General features: G+C 41.5%; 1 protein-coding gene across 1 annotated transcript in view; it reads right to left on the reverse strand.

Moving 5' to 3' along the window:
* The window catches only part of DPY19L1 (dpy-19 like C-mannosyltransferase 1), a 69,890-nt gene that overhangs the window by 9,529 nt on the left and 50,043 nt on the right, over positions 1-10,318 (reverse strand). The window contains exons 15-20 of the mRNA XM_025046862.1: positions 9,240-9,311; positions 7,307-7,356; positions 3,639-3,663; positions 2,540-2,659; positions 949-1,123; positions 119-218 (exon numbers count right to left, since the gene is read on the reverse strand). Of these exons, the coding sequence (XP_024902630.1) occupies positions 119-218; positions 949-1,123; positions 2,540-2,659; positions 3,639-3,663; positions 7,307-7,356; positions 9,240-9,311 (542 nt within the window). The remainder of the gene's footprint in view (positions 1-118; positions 219-948; positions 1,124-2,539; positions 2,660-3,638; positions 3,664-7,306; positions 7,357-9,239; positions 9,312-10,318) is intronic.

The following is a 10,318-nucleotide window of genomic DNA, read 5'->3' on the forward strand; positions in this document are numbered from 1 at the left end:
GGCATTCCTCCCGAACTCCACAAATCCCCATTCTCTGCGTCCTTTTTGAAACACTTCCAACTCCCCCACTAGTTGCATGAACACTTCGTTTTCAATAGTGTGAGAACCGTGCACCCACCTCAGACCCGCGTCTTCGTAATGAGGGTGGTTCACAACCGGCCGAAGCGCGGAGAGCTTGACGCTGGCCATCGTGGGCATGGCGCCCGCAAACACCGCGTCTGCAAAGCAAGAAGACCTGACTCAGGGGGACGCGTGGCCAGCACGCAAGGGCTCTTCTTCCCGTCACCTGGTCACCGCCCAGGGAGGCCCGGGGCCTGCGTGACCCGAAGAGCCAGCGGCAGAACCAGGGAGGAGTCTGAGAGCTGACGCACAGCGCTCAGCCTCCGAGCCCAGCCAGCTGCTGTCCCTGGAAGGTCCGGCTGTGTCGCTTCGCCACCGAGAATCTCTGGGGCTTTTGGTTTTAATATCTTAGAAATCGTGCCTGATTCTAGGAAAGAAGAGGCAAAATGACTAAAAAAGTTTTACAGCACCCAGGAATTCTGGAGGAAAATTTAATATTCAGTCATTTATACTCGAATGACGACAAAATCTCCGTTTCTGAACATGAATAAATTTAAGATTCCATGAGTTCATTTCAAGAGGGTATCTGAAGGATTAATATTAAAAATTCATTAATAAGCATAAAAATTATTTTAAATTGTGGCATGTAAAACTTTGAAAAAAATTAAAATTTATGGAAAATAACGAAATTAATTACCAAGAAGCTATGTATGACATTTACTTCTCAAACCACTTAAAAAAGACTGACATTTCTCTTTTTTCTGGATAATCTAGATGCAACATTGATTAGAAAGAGTAAGACCACTGAATGTTACTTGGGTTTAGGATTTTGTGGTGGTAAATAAAATTTGGGAAAAAAAACATCAGCTAAATAAGACTTTCCTTTACCTGGTTTAGTACTATATTTGATCCATTCTATAAGTTCTTCTTGTGGCAAATTGCTGAATTCCCCTACAATATTCCACTGGGTTTGTAGATTTGCTGAACCTTGTACTGACATTGCTGCTAATACGGCAAAAACAACAGCACCAGGATGTACTTTGCAAAAGAGCCATCCAAACAGCTGAAACCACATCAAAGAGACATTGATAACTGTTAATACAAAGAGCACGTATGTGATAATCAAACAGTTCTTCCAGAGGAGAACACAGTCTCTGCTAGAGTCCCAGATAAAGGATTAATCACACAAAGGAAAAGTTCTAGAAACAATGACTCTAGGAATGAAAGAATTCTACGCTCAGCCTTATATAAGTGAGGCATGATTTAAGAAGCTCTTTTCTACACTTGCTCTCTCTGCTCCCAGATTCAAGTGAGGCCAGGTCTACCTAACCTACATGATTTGCCAGGCCCAGTGCAAAGTGAAAATGTGGGACCCCTTGTTTGAAAATTATTAAGAAGTTCAGAACAGCAACAGCAGAGCGACAAACTAGGTACAGGGTCCTTCTCAGTGTGGGCGCCTGTGCGTGCAGAGGTCCCACCTGTGAGGCCAACCAGGGTCACCTATCGCCATCAGACATGCTGCAGGCAGGATTTCAGAGAAGCGCCAACCAGGCTCCCTTCCTGTCCGGGCCTGGATGAGCCAGGAACAGCGGCCTCACCCCGGATCCGCCTCTGGAGGCAGTGTCTCTCTAAGGTGACACTCTGCCGGAACCTGAAGGCTGGCTAACTTCTTCCACATTCAAGTAGTCTCCTCTCAATAACAACACTGTCTCGATCGTTCTCTCCTCAAGATTATTTGTCTACACACCTGTAGAGCCAGACTGCCGCTTCTCGAGGGCGTATATAAAAACTCTGGCTTCTAGATTTTTCTGTCTACCACTCAACACTCATCCCTAGAGCATCGTTTAGATGTTTAGTAAATATGTGCTAAATTTAAAAGAGGCGTTCTGTTGCACTTTGGCTAGTTGACTAATGAAAAGGTGCCACTATGCAGAAGCATAAATCTGTGAATACAGAGCAAGGAGGCAGTTACCCAGGAAAAACAAGCAGCAAATAAGCAAGATGGCTCAAGCTAAATTCAAAAAAGTGAAGTAAGGGATGTGGGTACAAGTGTATATGCAAATAAATAATAATTTTTAAAGCTTAATACTGAAAAAGAAAATATCATTTGAAAGTACTTGTAATGAAATCAATTGTAAGAATTCTTTGTGGTATGAATGTCAAAACAAAACAAAAATTATTTCTACAATTAAGTTCTGCTTTCTATCAACATCCATAATCATTATTCATGAATCCAGACTGCACTGAGGCTTCGTTATTACGTTAAGGAGTATTTTAGAAGTTAGAAGACTTCTAATTATCACCTTTGACTCTTTAGAAAAGATAAGTACAAACAGATAAGTACAAAAGATAAGTACAAAACTTTTACCATAACAATTTAAAGAACTTTGAGTAATTCAGTATTATTTTAAGGTCACTCAATAACAAAGGCTGAAAACTTATCAAAGCAGCTATCACACCAATGCAACCAGCACCTTACCTGTCTTGAGCAGATCAAGGAAGCCATAACGCACATGTGTGGTGTCAAAAAGAGTTTCAGTCTCATAATTAAAATACCAAGGGCTGTATATGCCAGCAGTTGCAATGCATGATAAACCAGCTGAAAGAAAAAGATATTTTTTACTCCTACGACTTAAACAATATTTAAGAATATTGTTTAAATGGTAAATATACAAAAAGAGTACTTTTTCTTAGTAACAATACGTTGACTTCCAAAATAGTAAACAAGTCTTGAAATTCACTTTCAAATGTCTCCATTTTATTAGAGGACTAAAATTATGAAGTCACTGAGGCCAGTGGTCCTGTAATGCTGCTCGGGGCCGAGCCTGTGGTTAACAAAGCCCATGTTTCTGGATCCACCTGGATGCTCCATCAGATCAAGGTAGGTAAGTGTTAATCAGAAATGACTGCTGCTTAAGGTCCCCGGGCTCCACCTTGGAGCAGCCACCCACACCGGCTGCCGCACACAGCAGCGCTCTTAGCCTCCGTCAGCATGCTGTTGCCAACGAGCAGGTCTTAACAGTCTTTATCAGAAGAAAAGGAAGGGAAAAAAAGAATTTTTGTAATTAAGTAGGGTGATGGATGTTAACTAGACTTACTGTGATGATTTCACAATGTGCACCAATTCAAATTATTATGAAACTAATATAAATGTTATATAACAATTATATCTCAATAATAAAAAAAAAAGAGAGAGAGAGAAATGAAAAGTAAAAATAGAAAAGCCCGGCTGAACCATCAGGAGACGGGAGCAGCAACCAGTCAGCCTCCGAGCCTCAGGCAAGGTGAGCAGAGGAAAGCGATCGCCAGTCACGCAGAAGATGCTCCGTGCCCGCGTCTAACAGGCCCCGAAATAAACTGCCGCTCCAGTGAGGGGGTCAGAGCAGGCCAAACGAGCTTCCTGCTTGTTTTAACAGATGAACGGTCTGTGTGCAGTGTTCTCACAAAAATGCACACGGGCCTATTTTGAAGGTGATTAGTAACAATTACCAAGAAACTCAGAAACTGGAACTTGAAAGAAAATCCAAATATGTACAAACATTAAAATATGGTAAATTATAGTAATATTAAGTCATTACCTCTCCATGATCAAACTGATGTTTTCTGAAATGGAAAAAGAAATACCATTAAATCATTGCTGAAGCACTTACTTCAATTATTTGCATTTTTATCTTACGAGTTTTACAACTTCTATAATATTCCCTCAGGACACATATATATGTAAATCAAATTAACTAAAAGTTATAAACTAAAACTGGTGCTACAATATTTTAAGGGAGTTTACCGAAAAAAACCCTGACAATGTTGCATATTCTGCATATCTGACCACAGGCTATTTACCAGGCCACCAAAAGGCACCTGTGGTGTGTCAGACGCCTCGTGGGTGATACCTGGCAAAGCAGGGAGGGAAGGGGACCTCTGATGCCTCCACAGTCCCACAGCCCTGCTTCCTGTCCCCAGTGTCCCTTGGCTCCCCCATAAACTGTAGCTGCTACAGAGACAATTTAGGAAGCCAGGCAGGAGATTTTTTCGGCAGCAGCTCTGGAATATACAAATAGCTCCAAAATTGCATCTTTAGCTCTGCTTGACAGTTTCAGTCTGCTGAGACAGGGTACGTGCTTGAAGGCCCACAGGTCCTCCCCGCATCTCACTCTGCCCCCGCCCTGGATTCTCGCTGCGGTCGTGAGAGCGATCTGCACATGGATCCGCTCCACCACTCCCTTACTTAAAACCCTCCACCGGGTTCTTCTGTAATTCGGATGAACTCCCAAGTCTTTACCACGCTGCACGCGGCCTCCTAAGCCGGTCCCCACTCATCTTCGAAACTCATACTGCACCGTGTTCCCTCGTGATCACCATGCTCATCGCACCGGACTAATTTCACTCTTTCAAACATCACAGAGGCGCCTGACGCCCATATTCAGCGCTCTGCTTCATCACTCTGTGCCACTGCCGCTTTCATTCTCACAGAAAACAAAATTTTCATCGATTGGTTTATTTGATCATCACCTCTGTCTCTCCCTACTAAAACGAGCCCTTCAGGAGGATGGGGTACCAGTCCGTCCATCCACCCTACCTCACTGAGCACTGGTAACGGTGGAGATACAGCAGTCGACACGCTGGGGAAAATGCTTGGCACACAGAGCTCAATGGTTTTTTGAACAAATGAATAAATTATTCGATTAACTCCTAATCCAGATGACACATAATCGTATTTTGAGAATTTGGTTTCACAAAATATTGATATAACAAACTGTAAAAATATGGAGCAAATGACAAAATTAAAATGGATCCTTCTTTGTTCTTTTTTCATGCCAAGTACAAGTTCTTAGTCACCACTACTGACCACGTACATGTTCATATGCTCCGTACATCCCATAAACTCTGACCTTACAATTATCTATTACCCCAGTTTACAGCAGAGGAAAGCAAATCGTAGAGCTACAAAGTGAAAAAACCAAGTCTTTATTCTAACTGATTTCTGAGCTAAAATATTTTCTACTGCATCATGCTGCCTCCGTCCTCCTTTACCCCCAGGTCCCGGAATTAAGACAGAGCACTGGCACTCACATCCTGATAACTTACATTTATCTCCTACCCCTTCGTTTTTTACATTGGTATGTGACTTTGGTGCTTATGCACAGTGAAATATCAATGTGCCATCCTCCTTTCAAAAAAGCGCTGGTCCTACCTGAAGTGAAACCCCCATGGAGTTCAGTGGTTTTCTATAATTATTTCTACAGTTTAGTTATTCTTGAAAGGACAGCTCTGTCTCTGAAGAGTTCCACCTTTCTCTTCCAGAGCTGTATACTACACTGTAGCTTCATAGCTCCGCCCACGGCTATTCACAAACACTTCAACTCAAACGAAGAGAAATTCTGGCAGCATGCACCAGGAGCTTTTTCATTCTCCCGTGCCCCCGAAGGCTTCAGGTATAAATAAGGGCACAGTTACAGCAAACTGTTTCTAAATGAGAACAAGAGATGTCTCGGGGTACATGCAATAATTTATCACTGGCTGGTAGAAATTTGTAGGGGAGAGAATAATATATAAGCCTGTGTGTATTCAAGTTATAAAAGAAAATACAGACACACTTAAATCCAACAATCTCTACAGCCCCCAAATATCCCATAAAAGTATGAAAGTAGAACTAAAACTATCTTTATTCTATCCTTCAATCTCATGTTCTTGTTGCAGATTTTATCTTTCCAGAACTTTCTTATGCACAAATAAACATACATTTTCATGTTTTTAAACCAAAGTACAATCATCCTATATATAGTTTTGTAATTTTTTATTCAATGATGCATGATGGAAATATTTCCATAAAGATGGCCCAGCATTCCACTCTACGACTGAGTCATAAGTAAACCAATCCCTTACTAGAGCTATTTTGGTTGTTTCCATTTTCACGTTACACATTTACCGTCACCATGGGCATCTCTGAACCATCATCTCTGCATTCCTGTGAGCATGGTTAGAGGACACATCTGCACTGGCGGAACTGCTGGGCTAAAGAACAGGCCCGCTGTATGTTTTGCTATGTGTCGTCAAACTGCCCTCCCACCCACCTCCTCCCACCCCTGCAAGCAATGAGTGCTAGTAATGCACACACACCCAGTAAGTAAAAAGGTAAGTAAAAAGGTTTTCACTTTATCGTGGGACTAGGCACTTTTCTGTGTATCTATTAGTTATTTGTTAAGTCTTCATTCAATTACTATATTCTTTACTATGTGCCAGGCACAACAGATAAACTACTAAATTGAACAAAATTAACCCTTCGGGAGATACGGTATTTAAGTATAGCTGGTGATAAAGCATGTGACAGTGGAGAGTAACAAACAAGGAGACACGAAATCTACTCAGAAATGATGGTCAAGGAAGGCTCCTTGAAGGTGGTGGCATTTAAGTAAGGAGTTAGCCACGCAAAGAACCGGGCTGCGGGGAGGGGCACGGCCACCGCAAGGAGGAGGCCGGAACGGCTGGCCACGGTTCTAGCACGGACGGGGCCACCAGCACGCGAGCGCCTGGGACGATCACGAGAATTTACCTTCCTTTCCATCGACTGCTGGTGTCCCCCACTCATCTTCCTAATGAGTTTTTAGCATTTCTGCCATTAATTTATAGAAGTTTTTTTACATATGATGGCATTAGTCCTTTGTCATATATTATAAATATTTTCCCCAATCTGTCTTTTCTCTGAAGACTGCTCATAGTTTCCTACCAAAAAAAGCACTGACCTGGCTAACCCTGCCAACCTTCCCTCCTAGCTTGCAGGTTTTAGGTCCTCCTGAACGAGGCCTCTCTAAGCCTAAAATTATGAAAACGAGCTCTAGGTTAATTCGAGGGTTTCACTTTTTTGCTATAGTGTAAAAAGTGAGGGATGGATCCGGTTTTATAGAACCCCGCGCATCTCTCAAAAGGCAGCCCATTGGTCTGAAGAAAGCCATCGAGAGAATAACTTCTCTTCCCTGCTCTTCCCCAGCGCAAAGCTGTGCCGTGAGAGCACAGACGACATGGAGGGCTACTGTCACCCCGCACTGGGTGGGCTCCGAGGCACGCGTGAGTGACGCGCTGAGCCCTGCGCAGATGAGGAACGATGAGGAAAGCAAGAAGGGGGACGACAACAATTGACAAAACCAATTATCGAATGCTGAGGACACAACATGTAAGTACAAAGTTACCACACTGTGGATATCCGCTTAATAGATGGAGGAAGGAACAAAATGGTTACGAGCGTATTTACCTTACATGTGCCTGCTGTTTTGTTACGACACCCCACATGTCACCAATAATCTGCAAAGAGATTTTTAAACACTTTAGAACAGCTGTTTGGGAAAAGCAAAATTTTTAATTACTGCATCTTCTAAACTTTCAAACTTTTTCTTAGATTGAATTTTAAGAGATAACTCAGAAAATAATAATTACACTGTAACCTTAAATTTATACGGTACTTGATTGTATCGAATACCTACCACCCAACTCCGGCAGATTTTCTTATTCTCATTTTGTGAATGAGCAACAGGCTTAGATCAATGGAACGACCTGCCTGAAAGTGACCAACAGCTAAGAAGCGTCGCTGGGTCTCGAAATCTGACCTTTCATCTTCCAATTCAAATGCTTTGAGTCCCACCACGCCAAGGTCGTTGGTGGGACTCACAGGACTGGAGAGCTGCCTCGGAGACCGACAAGCACAGAGAACCGACCTCTGTGTTCCCACATTAGCAGTAACTGGGAGGTCATCTAACCTGAAATCCTATCCCCAGTCTGATGTCCTCTATGACACGGCTGACAGGTTTTAATTCAGCTCTCGGAAGAACCACCAGCCGCATCTATGGCACTTTCGTAATCAGCGCAGATCGATTCTGGTCAAAAGTCCTACCTCTTGGAAGTGGCCGTCATTCTGAGCAGCCAAAGTGAATATAATCTTCCTTCCAAGTGTCAGGCTTTTAAATATGTGAAAATTATTATCCTCTTTCCATTTGAATCTTTCTTCTTTAAATCAAACATTCCCACTTCTTTAATCCGATCTAATAATTTTTATTATCTCTTGCCATCCAGGCTGCTGTCTTCTTAATGCATTCTGAATTGCAAATATCCAGTATTTTTTATTACGTTCTAGGTGCACACCCACATAAAGCGTGCAGAAGTGCAAAGGAAGCACCGAGCGGAAACTGCCTGACCATAACCTGACTAGATCTGAAAAGGGCTGTGAGTCGACAAAGCTGAATACTGTGCAGTGGGGGGAGGGGTCATCTGCCTCTAGTCCCTCCAGCGCTTTTTAATGGACATGCTGTGAGGATGGTCACGACAACCTCTCTGATCTTCCTCTTCTGCATCTGTCAACATGGGGATAACGTCTATGTGCCTCACAGGCTTCTCAAATAACCAATTCAAATAACGCATATGAAGTGTTTTCGGCTAGTACAGATATATAACGTGAACGATGACTACAGTACGGAATGTTCTATAAATACATATATGTTAATACAGAAATCATCAGCTACGAATAAGAACACTTTTAGGGTCTATTATCTATTTTTCGATTACACAGTAATCTTAATTCATTCTCTTAAAGTGTCTGCAGTTACAGAGCTCACCAACTCTTAAAAAAAAAAGAGAGAGACTATGACACCCGCTCTTTGCTAAAGACTGCAATGTCCCTGGCCTGATTTATATCTGGACTTAGAGTTTCATTATCAAAGCCAAGTTGGGAGTCTAACCCTTTTATTGAGTTTAATAATGTACTGTTAATATTCTATTTTCTCCTTTTGATTAATTACAAACTCAATCTAGGATTTAGTGAACACTGCACAAATGACTTAGAAAGGCATATGTCAGAGAAATATTACATAAAAGTCAAAAGTGAGTTGGTAATAATTTACATAGGTAAAAACAACTGTATCTGGGTCTGTAAGGTCTCTCGGACCTTGTCTTTCAAATACATGACCATCGAAACTCGAGCCATCCTTTTCTTATGGTATTTTATGCTGGCAGATAACAAAATATTTTATGACATGTGAACGTTCATCAAAGGCTGTTAGTAAGAAAATACAGAAGATGCTTCAATCTATACAAAATATTGCGTCCGGTTACCACACAGCCCAGTATCCGTAACGGCCATGTAGAAAAGAAACAGGAAGACGGTTTGCTCCGGCAAAGCGTTAAGCGACACACACCTTTCTAACGATGGCAGCGAACACAAGGAGGACAACTGGCAGCAGCAGCGTCTTGGTATACCGCAGCGGGGTCTGAAATTCAGAGAGACGTTCCGTTAGAGGAAACTGTTATTTTAAACGGACAAAATTTCATTTCAAATAACGAACCGAGTGAATTTTTAAAAATATAGGTAGAGAAACAGGAACCCGCACCCACCCAGGGTCCAGACCACTGACTCCCATAGTACACATGAAGATGCATTTCCATGGAAACAAACTTCCCCAAAATGTTGAGTTGGGAACACTAACGAACACAGTCCCCACACACTCTGTAAGTGTAAAAAGTGCCTCCAGAGGCTGCTGCTCACTTATGCACACTACTTTCCTAACTAGAGGGCCCAACTTAATAGTCACCTAAGGTTAGCAGGACCCCTTTAAACTGCATAAGCTCTTCCTGTACGTTTTGTGGGGGATAAAAATCTTAACCAAGATCCCATCACACACACACACACACACACACACACACACACACACACACCCATATTTACAATAAAAATATTTTTATACTTTCTTTAGTAACAGATAAAAAGCTATAGAAAAAAATTAAATAACAAAGCTCCACACATTGCAGCCCTAAGCACCTCTCAGTCTTAAACAGTCCCGAATTTGAAATCTCTCATCTGCAATCAATTTGCTTTACCGCCAACACCTTCCCTTCCAAAATAATCCTGCATCACTGAGTCAAATAACGTAGACTTTCCCACATATGTTTATACAGGGAAATCCAGCTTAACCATATTAAAAATACTGGTACGTTTTAATTCTACAGAGTATACAGTAAGTAGCATTTTCTGATTCTCCCTCTCATTAGTCCAATATTTCTCATTTGTTATTCTGTATTAAATGAGTACTTTTGATAATTTATTACACAAAATGCACACTTTGTGAGTTAAAAGTCCTATTAAAGGAGAATTTTTATGTTTTAATCTTACTATTTACCTTTATAAACATTTGCATAGTATTTAAATTTTTTATTATATTTAAAATGTACTACATTAAATATTATTTATATATCATGTATGTGAATATTTATATTATAA

The sequence above is a fragment of the Pteropus alecto genome, unplaced genomic scaffold (genome assembly GCF_000325575.1).
Source record: "Pteropus alecto unplaced genomic scaffold, ASM32557v1 scaffold21, whole genome shotgun sequence".
In the NCBI taxonomy this organism is placed as follows: domain Eukaryota; kingdom Metazoa; phylum Chordata; class Mammalia; order Chiroptera; family Pteropodidae; genus Pteropus; species Pteropus alecto.